Source organism: Eucalyptus grandis, chromosome 9 (genome assembly GCF_016545825.1).
Source record: "Eucalyptus grandis isolate ANBG69807.140 chromosome 9, ASM1654582v1, whole genome shotgun sequence".
Classification (NCBI taxonomy): Eukaryota; Viridiplantae; Streptophyta; class Magnoliopsida; order Myrtales; family Myrtaceae; genus Eucalyptus; species Eucalyptus grandis.
The window spans coordinates 39,000,759-39,018,800 of record NC_052620.1 but is presented as its reverse complement, the minus strand read 5'-3'; the positions used below and the strand labels follow the sequence as shown (position 1 = coordinate 39,018,800).

Here is an 18,042-nt window from a genome sequence, read left to right as displayed (position 1 = left end):
GAAAAAAGAAAAAGAAAATAAACTTAGTCTTAGGGTGCTTGGATTCATTTTGTGATGGTCGGAAATGGTCGTGCCACTTCTCCAACTGCGTGAGGGGCAAGAGAGAGCGGCGGCGTATGGTGGGTGATTCTGGCCGGTGGAAAGTGGAGGGACCTTTTTAAAATGCTCAAAGAACCAGAGATGAATCCTTTTTTAAAATTAAAGAGACCATATTTCGAGAGAGAAAAAGAAGGGTTCACGGAAGTTTTTTGAATTTTCCACTACTTCTATTAATGATAGTATAACTAAGTACACCAACGTCACGTTACAAAAACGAGCATGTTCTCCGCTCTCGCTCGCTCGCTCGCTCGCTCACTCGCCGACTACCAATTCGGACAGGCCAAACAAAATTGTACGCTTTGCGCATTGGATTCCTTTTTATCTTTTTGTATATCTTTTTCTCGGTATCGAATAGCATAACAAGAATTGGACCGCCTGGTCACGATCCACCGAACGCCGAGGAGGCGGGTGGCGGCGGGGGCAGGCTCGCCGGTCGGGCCTTTTCCCGCAGCTCGTTGTACCGGCGGACATCAAACCCGCGAGCCCGCATCAGCTTCTCCTGCTTGGCCGCAAACCGGCTCTGGAAGAACCCCTCGAACGAGGGCTCCCGGGACGTCCGCAGGAAGAAAGCGTAGCCGAGCATGAAGTAGACGGAGGTGAGGTAGAAGCAGATGGGCTCCATCACGTCCCAGGTGAGCTCCCAGAAAGTGAGCCGCATGAACCCGGCTGTCTGGACCATGAGGTAGCCGAGGCCAAGCCAGAGCTCCCGGCGGACCAGCGACTCGGCCGCCTGGTCTATCTCGGCCTTCTGCCGCTCCAGCTCCTCCAGCTCCGCGCTCCGCGGGGGCGGTGGCATCAGTCCCTCCACGACTTTTCTCACCTGTAGACAGGAATGGGTACAAGATTGTTTGACCGAACTTCGCTTTTGGCCCGAACAGAGACGACTCCAAATTAGGACTACAACCATTATCTAAACTCCCTAAGCATTTCATTCATCCCTTAAATTCCACTCCATGAAAATTGCAATTTTCTTGGTTTGCCCAAAAGAATTTAAAGCTGTCGTTTTTTGTCTCTTTTGTAACAGACCATGTTCAAGTCGGTGAATTTAAAAAAAGAAAAATGATAAAAAAAGGTTGTCTTTGAATTGATTATAAGAAGAAGAAGGCGTTTTGGACTTGTGAACATGTGAAGAAAAAATCCCCTCCCCTCAACTCAAAAAATGTGAGGCTACATGGGACCGAGACATCTTAGTCCGGCAATTATGGACGCCGAAAGCAACCTACCTAGATCTCAAAATCAACTCCAAATTACCCTTTTCCTTCCGACCCAAAAAGAAAAAAGAAAAAATATCGTCTCCCTTCCTGAATTTCTCTATTTTCACGTCCAATTAAATTAGAAAAGGAAAAATCTAAATCTAAATCGTCCCCGTTAATTAGATTCAGATTATGAAGTGACCCCATAATTTTCCAAAATTAAAAAAATCTAAAAATAAAGGGGGAAGAAAGGGGTGTTTCCCCGGTAGATGTTGAAGGGGCTGGTTTTGGTCCCTCGTCGTCCTAGGAAAAAATGGGGTGTTTTAATTGGTTTTTTTTTCACCGTCTCAAACGTGGGAACTCTTTACACGTTTTTGGTCTCTGGTCCTGTCGTGAAGCACCAAACCCCGCACGTCGGAAGCAAAAGATCACCAAAAAAGCACGTATCAGTCTTCGGTAGTCTCCAATCTCAAGGGGAAAAAAAATTCATAAATGAAATGAAAAACGAAAACGCAATGGAATTCTAAAATTCTAACCCTCTTGATGACCATTTTTTATATTATTATCCCTGCGGCTATAAATTATGTCATTGGGAAAAGAAATTCGGAACGCCAAACAAGAAATTAAGCGAAAAAAATTTAAGAAAAGAGAGAGAAATAAGGGGAATTACCAGCTCGGGCCTGAGGAGCACCATCTTGCCCAAAACGACGACGTTTCCGGTCTCGTCCAGCGTCCTCGCCAACCGGATCCCCTCGTCCGGATCCGAGCACGCCTCGCCGCAGATCCGGACCAGCTCCGGGTACGGGACCCACGTCTCCCCCACCTCCCTCAGCCGCGACTTCACCATCTCCACCTGCGCCACCTTCATCAGCTTCCTCGCGTCCTCGGCCGTCAGCTCCGGGGGCTCCAGCTCCGGCTGCGGAGGGGGCGGGGGCGGCGGCAGGAGGACGGGGCCCGAGATCCGTATCCTGTTCCGCGCAATGTCGAGGGCCCGGAGCCTCTCCATCAGGCCCTCGCCGATCGGGGGCGGCCGGGCCTCCGCCGTGGGGACCGGCCCTCCGGTGGAGGAACCGCCGGAAGACGCCGCCGTCTCCGGGGTCGGGGTCGAGGGCGAGCTGGGTCCGGGTCCGGCGGGGAGGGGGGGCCGAGGCGGCGGAGCGGCGGCAGCTGGCCAGGGCCTGGGAGGAGGAGATGGTCCGGGACATGCCGAGGAGGCGCTGGGCCAGCGATTTCTTGATCGACATTGTAGAGATTCGATCCGAACGGAGAAGGGAGAGAGACGGCGACGATGAGAGGAGTCTGGCCGGCGAAGGCGACGGCGTCTGCGGCGGCTGCGGCGGCGGCGGCGGTGCTCTTTCTCTCTTTCTTTCGTGCTTTTGGGGAAGCAGTGAAAAAAAATGGGTGGAGGAGATGGTGGCGTTCCGGGCCCTTTATATAAATGTCCAAAACTACAGGAGGAAGAAGACGACGCAGCAGAATATCGAAAAAATCCCCCAAAAATAATTTAAAAAAATATTAAACTCATCCAGAAAAACAAAGTCCCTTCCGGTGAAAAAATCAAGCGCGAGATATTGCGGTCGGTCCGATAAATTGAGGGAGAGAAATTGGTTTATTCCCTCCGACGAAAGCATATGCTGTCCAGCCCATTTAGTCAAAATAACAAGCATGTGCCACCATGCGCAAAAAAACGTGAAGCGGGCTTCTCGGTAAGCCTGGGACGCGGTGACCTGACATTGTGGTGTCCATTGATCTTATCGTGCATATATGGTATGCATTTACTCTCGATTGCCATGCCCAATTTCGCTATGCATTTGAATCAGAGTGGAGTCATCTTAGTGTCATCTTCACCAATACATTGAATGGGGTCGGGTTCTCGTGTCGTATACCGATTAAGCAAATTTGGATTCAAGTTTTCAAGCTTCAGTAAAATCCAAAAAAATTCACCATCGTTAGTCGTACGAAATGCACATGTTGTTCCACATGAACAAAACGATTTTTCGCAGGCCCCGATGCCCTGTTGTTTCCAGAGCATATATATATCCCCAGCCGAATTGACTACGATATATTCCTAACCCTCCCGCGCTCACGAGACGGAAAATCAAGTCGCGGAACCCAGCGGGGCTCCGTCCGCCGTACACGTGGTTCGGCGGTGGGGTCCCGGATGAGGACACTCCCCACCGTCTGATCCACATGAGGTCATAACGGTCCGATGAGGGGAAGGGGGGAAGCGAAGCGGACGACGCTGACGTTAGTTGGACTTATCGGTCAACGGGGGGGAGAGCCAGATGGACGAACCGGAGCGGCCCCACTCGACACGTGGATGCCCCAACCGCCGATGGTTATCCCATTAGGGTCAAACCCATTAAAATAGGCTTGCCTACATGGAATCGCAACCCCCTCAATCCTTCTCCCTTTTTGTAAGGTATCAGCTGGGGAAGGCCAACCGACCGAAAAAAACACGGGGGAAGGGGAAGGCCTGAATTTCCACATCGAAACCCCCACGGGGCCCACCTCTTGCAATCTCGCCCGTTCGCGGAAACGTGTCGCCACATATGATTAGATCACATCTGCTTTTCTTTTTCTTTTTTTTGGGTCACTAATTAAGTTCATATCTTGGCAGAAAAACGGGGGTGCGTGTCTTTGTTCGGGAAAGTTCCCGTTTTCCTACCACCACCCGAGGGGGGCGGGGGTAGGTGGGGGACACGTGGCCGCCCGCGATTGGGGAGGGGCGGGTGTTGCCTTCCCCAGGTGGCGTCGGTTTCTATGAGACTTCTTGGGGGCTGGTGGAGAGGAGGAGGCGACTCGGGCGGTGGCGAGCGGGGAGTACAAGTGGCGACGAGCATGGACGCATGGAGAAGAGCCGGGGGGGGGGAGGGGAATTTTGATGCGGATAAGACCGCCTTGAGTGCGAGTAAATCCAGGTGGGTTCACGTTAGACATCGTCCTGGGAACCCTGCCACCGTGATGGCCTTTCATTTCAAGTCTCACTCACGCAGCTAGCTAATTCACGCATTTTGAAATCACTAGCGTCTTCGGGGGATTGAAACTGGCATTCAAATTGGGTGTCGGAGATCCCCATGGAAGGAGGTTGTGTTGTGTTTAGTATCTATCTGAAGATGGGATATAGTTGGATATTATAAAAGGGATATGATCTTAATAAAATTGTTGATGTGCGATAAAAGATATATAGAATTTCTAAAATTCATAATACAAAAGTCATCTCTCTTGAATGATAAACTAAAGGTGATTGGTTCCCGATTTGATCCGATATCATTCATGAATCGAGAATCGGATTGGATGAGCTGGTTCCCATTTTTTGGGACTAGAAACCGGACCACCTAGTTCGGACAAGTTCGATCGGTTTGGTCCGATTCTCGAGCAGTCCATTGGAATTAATGGAAGAGGATGAGCCAGACTCTCTCAACTCTCATTGGAATCTAAAGCATGCGCACTAGATGCATGGTGAAAAACAACTACCTCTGTGGACATTAGTACCATGGTTGAGTGCGTCATATTAATCAAGGTGAGGGAAAGCAGGAGGTGCTAAAACCCTGCCACCACAAGCACAAGCATCACTACAGGATCTCAATTGAGGACAGTTCACCAGAGATGGAGATATACACTGTTTCACTTTTGAATACTCGAGCCATGTTAGTGGGACAAAAATAGCGTAGATCCAGCAATAGAAAATTGTTGGATTTGCATAAACTGGAAGGATTTAAAGTAAGAAGTCCATTCCAGTTGACCACCCCACAACAAGGAAAATGGCTTCACTACAACCTGACCTTCCCTCGCTATCACGAATATCACAGCGAGTAACAAAGAGAGCACGCATAAAATGGACATCGTTGCATTTTTTCTGAGGTACTTAGTCCGTGATATTGAAATACCACGTGCAGAGTAGAACTTCTACGCCACAAGAATTCTGTATTATGACGCAGCGTCTCCACGTAAAGGATCCAAGAACAGATCCCAATGCCGATCGTATTCAAAGGAGAGGCCGAGAGGCGAGACCGCGAGAGGCGAGAGACGAGAGGCGAAGGGATTAGGTTTAGACATTTAAGAAATAAAAATATATATTTTTTCGATTCAAGCGGTCTGGTTCCCTCTGAAATAGTTAATCGGACTGAAAACCACTAGTTATAGGTGATCGGTTCCCCATTCGGTCTAGTTCCGATGGAACCGGTCACTTTTTTTTTTTTTTTTAAAGAGTATATGTAGTCAATCCGGTTCGGTTCCCCTTCGGAACCTACCCGGACACCAGTTCTACTTTTAAAAACTAACACTTTTGAAAACCAGACCTAACTAGCCAGTTTAGTTCGATCCAAGTGGTTCTCAGTTCGGGCGACCCATTTTGCACGCTCCTACTACTAATTCTTAATCTATGGAACTCGGAATCGGACAAAACCAACCGATTCAATCCGTTCTATGTGATTCCCAGTTCAGTCAATCCATGTTGCTTGCTCCTTTAAGGAACTTCTCAAATAATAATTGAATATAAATATTATTTGATTTCTTATTTAAATAAATGCAAAATAACAAAAAATTAATAACGATTTCGTTTTTATATATTCCTACTTTTATTTTTATATTGGAATTTCTTTCTATTTTATAGTATAAATTCAATATATATATTTAGTATTTATATTTATTACATATTTTAAGCATTTAAGCATTTTAGGTTTATTAGTATAGTTTACTGATCAATAAAATTTTATTAGAAAATGATGGAAGGGGAAAAAAGAAAAAAGAAAAGAGAGGAAAAAATGGTAATATACATTTTAGAATAGAAAGAAATGAAAATATAGAAATAAAAAAATAGGAAAAAATAAAAATGAAAATTGTTGTTATTTTAAATTTTTATTAGAGAATGATGGAAGGGAAAAAAGAAAAAAAAAAGAAAAGAGAGGAAAAAAATGGTAAAATCATTAGCAAACAAAATTGAAGTGGGCAAGAGTGTTGTGAGAGATTATTACCATCTCTATTTGTGTAATTTTTGGATTCATTTATACTTATATACCATTAATAACAAATAATGAAAATTATAGGATATGAACATATTAGGCCTTATTACTCAAATAGTGAAATAGGGTATGGTAAAATTCTTAAAGTTCATATCCTATCCTATCTAGTCATCTCTCGGTGAGAAATCCATATGATCAAATGTAGCCAAAGAGATTAATTAAGTCAAGAACATAATGATTGATGTGTTATGATTGGGACTTTGTTTGTTTCACGAATATAAATGATTGGAAATTTTTTTCTAAAAGAACTACTACTTGTATGTTTTTTTAAATAATTAATCAATGGAAAATATTTTCATTATCAACAACAATTTATAACTACACAATTTCGTAAACGATGAAAATATCTTTCGTTTATTTAATTTTATAAGCGATACAATTGATCATTATTCAGAAAAATATTTTTCAAATAATTCATTTATACCAAACAAGGACATGGTAACGTGATGAGAATATAGGATCATCATTAATACTTTAATTATTGTAAGAAGAAATGTCAAAATATGTTAATAATCTCTTGCCCCCAAAAGTTTAAAGCATTTTGAAACAAATAACTTAAAATTATTAAAATATCCATTATAGTGTTAAAAAATAAATATTGTTAAAATCGGATGAACATATTGATAGAACTAATAAGATATTTAAAGAAAAGACACTTAATTAAGTTATAAAAAAAAAGCATCGGTAACAAAAATTTCAAATTATAACTATTTGATACCCATTGTATATTGTTTAATGGTTAGTTAATGTCAAAAAAAAAGAAAAGATTGATCAAACAAAAATATGGGAAAATATCACCATTTCGGTCAATTATTTCTTTTTACGAGTTGAGGGCATCATTTCAAATGACGAAAATCATTATTGGACGGGATCTTTTCATTTTAGACAAGACTTGCAACCTTTGGAATGGCGCCACGTGATATTATCGGATGTTAAACAATCATATCTACTTATATTTTTTGATCAACTTAAATAAATAAATAAATAAATAAATAAAAATGCGAAGAGATCAAGCCATAACCGATCCCAGTTTCATTTGGGTCCAATAAAAAAATCAATTGGCCATTTGGGAGTCGCTTTCATAAACCCTTAAATGAATTCTTTCAACAATATCAGTAATCTTCGTCATGTCTAATCCAAAGGTCAACTTCCCCTCTCTCTTTAGCGAAATTGTTTAAGCTATGCTACGCACGAGAACTTAATTAAACATTTTATCTACTTAACACCATGTGATGATTCAACTGCAATTGAATAAGGTGGGCAGGCGGGTGCTGACCCTTCCAAGTTGTGTGGAATTCCCAGCATATTCCACTAGAAACATAAGTTTAATGTGTTCAATGCGTGTTGAATTTGAAGCTTCGACCGTTCAGATTAAGTAAACGGAAGGGGAGGATTAGCCATTTCGTCAGACAACCAGCGGGAGCAAAGCTGTAATGGCGGCCAGAAATTCTTCCGAAGCGATCGAAATGGTTCTTCCCTCCACGCAAACGTGTCGCCACATACGCATCTCCTATCCAATCCAACAATTTTCCAATTTAGTTAAAAAGAAAGAGAGAAAGAAAGTAAACTCAATTCGTTATAATAGTGTTTGATTGGATATCTAGAAACAAAGCATTCGCGTTAAATTATTGTCCAAGAGAATTTGTGCATGACACGTATGATGTATAGTTAAAATAAAGTTGTTATCCTCGTGGAACTATTATCTAAGCTTTTAAGTTTGATTTACGTACCGTCCTCGCATTAAATTACTATCCTCGTGGAATTATTATCCTCGTGACGAATGTCTATTTTCTCCCTTGGCCAGCTGAAACAGCATTATTTGAAAGGGACTTTAGTTTTTTTTTTGGTCGGAAGATGCTGAAATTTCATTACTAGCCCGTAAAAAGGGCACCATCTCCTGGTGAGTCTAGACACAATATGGACAATAAAGGTTGAGGAGGGAAAGAGACAAAGGGACTTTAGTTTGAAACGTGGAACAACGAGGACGATTTCAAGATGCATTTTCTCCTAAGTCAAGCAATATAACGCGGTTTAAACTTGTAACACTCATAGCATTTTTCGTTTTTGAGCTAACATTGACGGAGGAATTTTGGGAGTTGTACACGCTTCTGCCGTAGATCTTCTCTGTCTCGAATGGTCACGTTGTTGATTATTCTAATGTTTCCATGATTTATTAAATTTTATTGTTTGAGGGAAAGAAACTCCCTAATTAGGTTCCATTTGTTTTGCAAAAAATAAATAACTTAAAAAATTAATAAAAAATATTTTTATTACCGATAATAATTTATGTTTTAATTTTTTTGTGTACAATAAAAATATTTTTCGTTTTTTTTTTTTCATTTTTGTAAGCGATATAAGTAATCGTTTTTAAGAAAATATTTTTTAAATCACATTTTTTGTGAAACAAATGGAGCATAATAAATAAATTATTTAGTTTTCCGAACAAGAATTTATATAGTGGGGTGATTAGTGATTTGTAGTTGATGCAATAAAAGCTAAACGAAATCCATGTATATCCACTACTTCCTTGCATCCGATGCTCTATACAAACCGCAAATAATATTTTTAGTGTTCATCCTCTTATACCATTTGTACCAATAACCTAAGGAATCCCATCAAAAGATCTCTCTTGACATTGCTGCATAAAAGAGGAACCTATAGATATTTGATTGAGAATGCCTCGTTGATAACAATCGATCACTCATCTCACATGATTTTGTGGACTTAGATCGCAAGAATAAGAGATTTCCATTTTCAATCCTCAGAAGACAAGTAATTTCTCACTCAATGATCATTCCCAATCGATTTGAAAAGCATGAATGTCTAGATATGCATGCTTTCCCCTTCTTGGAAGAGATAGCTTGTGCCATGAGAGACTTTCTATATCTATATTCTCTGGTACAATGACAATATTTCATGATAAAATCCTATGATTTTGTTCCTTCTCTATATTCCTATCTTTACTACAAAATGTAAGTTGTAGCTGGGGGGGCCTCGAGGAACCTCATCATCAATGCCACGAAATAAAAAAGAAAATTGCTAGCACAAGTTGTCACTCCCTTTTGGGGGGTCTATAGCAATTGCTATACGGATTGAAATGTTACAAAGATGTCCATTTGGTCTCAAAAGAGAAATAAACAAAATAAATAAAAAAAATTGCCAAAGAGGACCCTATACCTCTCCTACATTATTGCTATTATCCACCCAATTTGATAGCACATATTCGGGATAAACTATCGTTGGCGTGTATTGTTATTCTTTTATTCCTTTAGCTTGTGCCACTAAATATCATCCCAGAGATAAAAAAGAGATTTTTTTTCTTTTTCTTTTTGCCCTTTTTTCTCTAGGTACATGGGTAACCTCTGCTTGCTATTGAAGCTTTTTGTTCCCCTCTTTGTACTCCACGCCATGGCTTCCCCAAGCAAGCTTCAATCTAATCTCCTATCTTATGTTCTTGAATCTTGAAAAGGTGTCCTTGCCACGCAAATCTTGAAATATTGTCGTGTGGGCCAAGTTGATGGACTAGCAAAGGCCAATAATTGACAATTTTCAATCGCATCTTGGATTTGAGTAACGCTTTAGGTATACATACAAACAATAGTATTCTAAATAACGTAATAGACTGGATCTGGGTTTTTACACAATGAATTTATGTTCAACGCCCAAGAATAGTCACATTATTTAGTACATTAATGTTTGTAAACCAATCTCGGTGTACTTTGAATTATTCACGTATATACATACTTAGTGCAAATTGAGCGATTAAGTTTGCACATTCAGTATATTTTAGTGAACAATTAAATTAAGAATATTATTTTGTAAGATATAAAATTTGACAAAGATCCAAACTCTTAAAAAGATCTAACTTTCATGGAATAGAAATGATGGAAGCGGCACAACTCACTAGATACGTAATAAGTTCCTTAAAGAAAAAAAAAGGTTAAAATATACAATCATCCAACGAATTATGACTTGATTATACCATCAATAATAACTCATCCATGAAGTCACTAACAACTCCAAATTAGAATTGTGGATTATCATTTTTATATCTCTTTTATACTTCGTATCGAATGGGATTTTTGTGAATCCGTATGACTTTTGTCCTTTCATTTCTTTATTCCCAACCATTAATATAAAACCATGTATATCTATGGATGTTGGTTCTTTACATGTTGGTTGACACTTGTATAAGTCATGTTATAGCGTTCAATAACAAGTCCTAGGTCGTGTAGTCCTAATCTATTCATAGAGAATTTGTCATCCCTAGAGATTAAATAAACCAGGATTTTACTCGCGACCGCACTTTCAGGGGAGACGCGAAAGCAGAGGCCCTCCATGTCTCTTTATTTTTATTGAATTATTCGATGTGAAGCTCACCGATGGACTCCAGACTGGGATGGGCTTTCTGGAAACAAGCAGGAACACCCAATTCCTCCTATTTGGACATTGCAGTGCATATACAATCTATTTATTCACAGGCTAGAAAATAAGCTAAACTTCCGCAGGATTAATTAACAACATATCAATTTGCTCGTAACGGTCATAGGCTCATTTTGGTAAACGAGATGCAAATTGGATTTATATTCAATCCTCAATGGAAAATGCTCAACCAAGAAGAATTACATGAAGGGATTATTCTATGTTTGGCTCTTGAACTCTCGTGTGGTTTGTGCAAATGTTAAAATTGCTTCTCCGCATGAAAAGATAGTTTTAGTACTCGTTCTAAGAGAGTTGGTGAAAACTCGCATTACTTGCTTTAGATAATCATTTGAATTCTATAAACGAAGCGTTAACTCCTTTAGTCTCATATATTAAATTATCCCAAATCCCCAGTTGCCATTGTTGAGACAACATTCCCTAAGTGGTTTCGATGATTGACAAAATTTAGAGATTTTGTTTCTGATAAAAAGTATTTTCAGGTGGAAAGTCTAATGGAATAGGATTAGATGACATCAATTAGAATTAGAGTCATAGTTTATTCTTTCTTCCTTGCATACTTTGTCAAATAGCTAGGAAGGAGTCAAATCCACTCGTGCAATGGCTAGTGGCGATTGGTTGGTTTCCTTACCATTTTTATGGGAAGTTTCAAAAGGAAAGTCTTCATAATATCTATTGGACATTCAACCTTCCTGGAATTTCTTATTAGAGGTGAAACATTCTTTCCATTCATAAACACTCAACTTTTGGAAACACAAACTGTTGTATGGGTAGTAGAACATATGGGAAACTTCACCCTCGGTGATCCTAAGGCAATTAGATTTTCTCAACCATATCCAGGATAGATTAGTAGATAATCCTTTAGAGATATGTCCACTAGTAAGCTTGGATTAGGAGGAGTATAAGAGGAGGTTTCGAAACTGAAGGGATTAAGAATTTGCATTCATGAGATTTGAAGCTTGTAATTCTAAAGTTTGAAAAGTGTTTTGTATTTTATACTTTTGTCTCTGTGAGCATCATTGTGTAACCATTTAGAGGTTGAGAGTGTGTGAGGAGTTATACACACGAGCTTGAGTGTTTATAGCTTAGATCTTATAACCTTTGATTGGTTCTTATAAGTATATTTCAACCAATAGGCTATAACGTAAGAGAGTGGGCGTAGGCTTGGAAAAGCCAAACCACTATAAACCTTTGTGGCTTGTGAAAATTGCCAAACCACTATAAAAATTTTTAATTTCTGCTCACCTATTTATCCCTCTCTAGGTGATAAATCTAGCAATTCTCTATCATTTATTTCTTTGTCTCCTTTTTATTAATTGTGATAGAGACTAATACAAGACCTTGTACACCTATAAACATTTGGAAGAACAAGATGATTACTTCAAGGATCCCTTAGAAGTTGTCTTGTTGGCGTAGGCTTGGAAAAAGCTCTATCATTTACTCCTTTTTATTAATTGTGATAGAATTGTACAATATTTGTTCAAACTTTTTAATTTATGCACAATCACCTATTTATCCCCCTCTAGGTGATAAATCTAGCCATAAAAATTGGTATCAAAACTCGGTTACTCTAAATCTAAGTGCTTTATTATTTCTTTGTCAACGATCTTTCAATCGCTAGTAACATTGCACCAGGTCTGATGGAAGGCTAGACTAACACAAGATCTTTGTACTTTGATAGAAAAGATTACAACATTTGGAAGAACAAGATGAAAGGATTCATTAGATCCAAGGATCCCTTAGAGTGGGACATTGTTCTTGGGGGCGGGGGGGGTTGTAAAACCTTAACCTTCCTCGACCAAAGAAGAAGGCGAAACCTCAATCCTATCTAATGCAGATATTGTAAAAGGAGAAGCACTAGATGCTAAAGCTATCTATTTGTTATATTGCACATTATCTCCATCTGAATATAATCGAACTTTCTCTTGTGAATCAGCAAAATAAATTTGGGATAGATTGCACGTGACATATGAATGAACTAATTGTGTTAAGGAAAAGAAGATAAACATTCTTCTCCAATGGTACAAAGCCTTTAAAATGAAACTTGAAGAATCCATAACAGACATGCTTTGTAGATTTACTGACATTGTTGATGAATTGACATATCAAGGGTAGCTTGTATCGAACCTAATGAAGGGGAACAAGATTCTTTGAGGATTGTCAAAGTAGTGCAACAACATCAAAACATCCATCCAAGAGACTCAAAGGATATCACCTCTTTCGATGGATGAACTTGTGGGAACACTCCAATCCTATGAAGAAGAAGAAGAACGTCTGAACAAAGAAGATACCATAGGTAAGAAAGCAATAGCTTTAAAATCTAATCTTGATTCTGATGATTTAAATTCAAACGAAGATGACGAGGACAGTGAAGAAATTGCCCTTATGGTGAAAAAGCTTCAAAAAATGGCTAGAAAATGAAGGAAGTTTAAAGGAAAGAAACCCTCAAGTCATTTGAGCAAAAGAAAAGCTTCAACAACAAAGAAGAAAATAAAGATGTTATCTACTTTGAATGCAAGAAGTGAGGACACATCAAATCAAATTGCCCTCTTTTGAAGAAAAGAAGGAACGAGTATGAGAAGACAAAGAAAACAATGAAGGCCGAAATGTGGAGTGACACTAAGTGTGAAGAATACGCTAATATTTGTCTTATGGCAAATCTGATTTGGAAGAAGAATTTGAGGTAAGTAACTTCGATATTCCAATTGAAGTATCCAATTGTATAGAAGCATTGCTTATCGATTACAAGGTTGTACTTAGAATAATTTGAGGTAAGTAACTTCGATATTCCAGTTGAAGTATCTAATTATATAGAAGAAGGAAAACTCAAGATTGAGAAGAAGGAAAAATCAAGATTGAGACGACATGATTCTTTCAAAAAAGAAAAGATTAAGTGTTTTGAAAATGATCTTTTTCAAACAAAATAAAATCATGATTCTGTCTTAAAAGAAAACGAATCTTTGAAAAAGGAAATTTAGATGTTGCAAAAGAATTTTTAGATGGGTCAAAAACTTTGGAACATATTTTGTCCATCCAAATCCCATATTACAATAAATTAGGAATTGGATGTAAAAACAAAAAAAGGTTTAGAAAATGATTTTCCAACCCACAAAAAAAGGAAGAGGCAAAAGCCTCTAAGAGTTTTCTATGAAAATTATTTCTAAAAACAGTTTATAAAACCTATTGGTAAAAACTCCTTAAATGTTCAATCTATGGTAGTCATGATCATTATAAAAATGATTGTTCCAAGGTTGGAAGCCGATTCGGAGAAACCGCATGGCTGATCATTCTAACCAAAGAGGACCTCAACAAATATGTATACCAAAGAAGACTTGAACTTGTCTTTAATATTTGTAGATACCGAAGAAAAAGAGAAACAAGTGGTACCTTAGTAGTGATTGTTCAAGACATATGACCTGTGATCCAATCAAGTTCGTTGAACTCTCAAAATTCAATGGTGGAAGCATTTCCTTTTGGAGGAAACGACAAAGGAAATATCATTGTCAAAGGAACAATTGAAATTTGAAACTTGACTATAAGAGATGTATCTCTTATCAAAGGGAACTATAATTTCATTAGTATCAACCAGTTATGTGACGTTAGATACAAGATCTGTTTTCAAGAAGACAAATACTCAAGCACAAGTAAAGATTTGAAGCAGTCGTTTACTGGAAGGAGACCTGAGAATATCTATCTATTGGATATAACTCACTGATGATGTTTAGTGTCTGATCTCCATCAATGAAGAATCATATCTCTGGCATAGGAAGCTTGAACACATAAGTATCAAGCAAACATTGAAACTCTCCTTAGAGAATTAGTACTAGGATTACCGGATCTTAAGTTTGAAAGATTTGAAGTTTGTTCAATCTGTGCACTTGGTAAATAGGTAAGGATTCTTTCAAACCCATCGATTATGTCAGTACCAACAAAGCTTTGTAATTTCTTCATATGGACATTTTCAGACCTACAAAAACGCAAAGTCTAGGAGGTAAAACTAATTGCTTGGTTATAGTCGACGATTGTATAAGATATACATGGGTTTTCTTCCTCACACACAAGCATGAAGTATTTTCTCATTTTTCAAAATTTGCCAAAAAACTTCAAAACAAAAGAGGTTATTCTAATTCTTCCATCAAACTGATCATGATGGAGAGTTTGAAAATCATAATTTTCAAAAATTTTGTGAAGAAAGAGGTTTTGAGCATTAGTTTTCAACTCCCTATACACTTGAAGAGAGCGTTTTGTAGAGAGGAAAAATAGGTCCTTACAAGAAATGGTAAGAACCCTTCTTATCGAAAGCAAATTTGCCTCACATTTCTAGACTGAAGCCATTTCAACAACATGTTACATCATAAATCAAGTTTTCCTCAAACCTTTTTTTTTTAGAAAAGACCCCCTATGAGCTTTTCAAATGTAGAAAACCTATCATTTACATTTTCAAGTTTCTGGCTATAGATACTTTATTTGAAGAAATGCTAATGACCAGTCTGGTAAGTTTGATGAAAGATTGGATGAAGGTATATTTATGGGTTATTCAACTACCAACAAAGCGTTCGGAGTTTATAATGAGAGATCTTGCATGGTAGAGGAATCCATCAACGTGAAGTTCAAAGAAAATTCTCAAATCCATGAAAACTCTAATCAAACAAAGCAATCCTCTAATGCAATTAAAGCACAAGGAGAAATCAAGAATTCAAAACTAGATGAACAGCTTCAACAACAAGAAAAGATAGAAAAGGATGATAGTGAGAAACCCACAACATCTGATGACAAATTCAACAGAAATTGGAAACACAAGTCAAACCATCGGAAGGATTTGATTGTTAGCAATATTTATGACAAGATTGGAACAAGGTCATCTCTGAAAGATGCCATTAGTACTTTGGCACTTATTTCAGAAATTGAACCAAAATTTTCGTACTTTGGTTTGTTTATAATATTATACTTTCTCTAGTATCTTTTTGATTGTTGACAAAAGGGGGGAGAAGGAGAACCAACAAAACTCCGATTGCAAACTTTACTGCACTAACACTTTCTCTACGGGATCCCTAAAAACTCTGAGCATCACAAAAGCTAAAGGGATTGGTTAAATTGTTCTTGTCCTTTATTTTTAAATTAAGAGCATTAGCTATAAGAGTTTCGCTAAAATTCTTTCAATGTAGATATTTTTATAGTTTGACTGTGCCTCATTTCAAAATTGGCTTTATTTAAGAGTTACTTAAATTTCAATTTTTTTTCATCTCCTTAAAAGTTTTACTTGTGTAAGTTTTGTCATCATAAAAAAAAAAAATGGAGAGATTGTTGAAAAAAATATTCTCTAAGTAGTTTCAATGATTGACAAAACTTAGAGATTTTGTTCCTTACATACTTTGTCAAATGGCTAGGAAGAAGTCAAATACACTTGTGCAAAGGCTATTGGCGATTGCTTTGATTCCTTGCCATTTTTATAAGAAGATTCAAAAGGAAAATCTTCCTAATATCTATTAGACATTCAAGCTTCGTGGAATTTCTTATTAGAGGCAAAATATTCTTTTCATTCATAAACACTCAACTTATGAAAACCCAAACTGAACATAGAACATAAGGGAAGCTTTACCCTTGGTGATCCTGAAGCAACCACATCTTTCTAACCAAATCCAGGACTAATGGGTAGCCACATCTTTCTAACCAAATCTAGGACTAATGGGTAGATTGGTTGGATGATCCTTCTAGATATATGTCCAACGATCAACTTAGGACTAGGAGGAGTATAAGAGAAGGTTTCGAAGTTGAAGGGATTATGAATTCGCATTCACGAGAATTGAAGTTTTTAATTCCAAAGTCTGAAAATTGTGTGTTTTGTTGATCTTATACTTTCGTCTCTGTGAGCATCATTGTGTAACCGTTTAGAGGTTGAGAGTGTGTGAGGAGTTATACATACAAACTTAAGTGTTCAGAGCTCGGATCTTGTAACCTTTGATCGGTTCTTATTGGTGGATTCTAGCCAATAAATAGGTTGTGGTGTGGGAGAATAGATTTAGGTTTATAAAAGCCGAACCACTATAAACATTTGTGTGCAATTCTTTATTCTTTACTCATTTTTATTAATTTTGATAGAATTATACACCCATAAGATCTGATCACTTCATTAGAAGTTGTCTCGCTGTAATATTTGTTTAAAATTTTTTCATTCTTGCACAATCACCTATTCAACCCTCTCTAGACGATAGATCTAACCATAACAAACATGACAATCTCTCGTTGATACTTGAACTTAGGAGTTCCAAATCCAAATTCTTACCAAGAAGGGACTTAGCAATGCACATATATCAACCCGACTTTGTCAAAGTTAACATTATTATTTTCAATAGATACATCATATTTTTGAAGGTTGGTCCTGAGTCGATCTTAAATTGCTTTGTCTAAAGTCTAAAACATATAATTTCGGGGATATTCCCAAAGGAGAGGGAAGAAAAACTTCTCCCTAATTAATGGGCTGAGGTGTGCAGTCATCGACACATTAAAATAAAGAATGTAGTCCTACTAATTCACGAGAGTTACTTGACATGCGAAGTGGCCTTTAACGGAGGTATGAAGTCAAAGTGAACCTGCTGTAGAGCATATGGTGTTTGGATTGAAGATGTCAAGATTACAACTGCCAAAGTGGAAACAATCTCGAAAGCTACTAACACACCCAAACACTTGCTATGCAAAATTGAAAAAGATCGGGATCCTCTCGATCACAGCTCAAGGCCGCGATCTCGAGATGAGTTGAGATAAGAATCTCAATTTATTTTTCACAACTTATCGCGCGATCTTGAGGTAGGTCGAAGCAATTTACTTTTCGCTAACTGAAGCTGACACAAATTGACATCGAGACATCAGAGGGCTTATCATTCCGAGTCTTCACTCGCCTCAAATTCGCCGGTCACATATGACTTACGCCTTCATCCGTAACAAAGACAAGGAGGAGATTAGATATTGCAAATATGCAGGATCAGAAAGACGGATCACCTGAGGAAATTCTTTTCAGGTTTTGCTCACACGGCATGCCGCATCAAGAAGCTTTTGCTTGTTGGTCAGAACATTTCTTAAACACGAAGGCAAAAGCTTTTGGTTTGACATTCTTGGCACACTTTGGACAGAAAAATACAGTCACAATCAAAATCGCAGGTAACACTACACTGGAGAATGCATAGTACCTAATGACTAATGTTATCTCACTGGTCAGTTTGCAAAATCACAACGGCCGCTGCTAACTAGTTCCAGCAGAAAGCAAAAGGAGATATATGAGAAGTACCGCC

General features: G+C 38.4%; 1 protein-coding gene across 1 annotated transcript; it reads right to left on the bottom strand.

Annotated features, from left to right (window-relative positions):
* Positions 1 to 244: 244 nt before the first annotated feature.
* On the bottom strand, positions 245 to 2,628 carry LOC104419773 (calcium uniporter protein 2, mitochondrial). Its single transcript, XM_010031536.3, is given in 3 exon segments — positions 245 to 919; positions 1,963 to 2,344; positions 2,346 to 2,628. Coding segments are annotated over 3 exon segments (1,014 nt in total). The 5' UTR covers positions 2,537 to 2,628; the 3' UTR covers positions 245 to 478.
* Between the last annotated feature and the right edge of the window lie 15,414 nt (positions 2,629 to 18,042).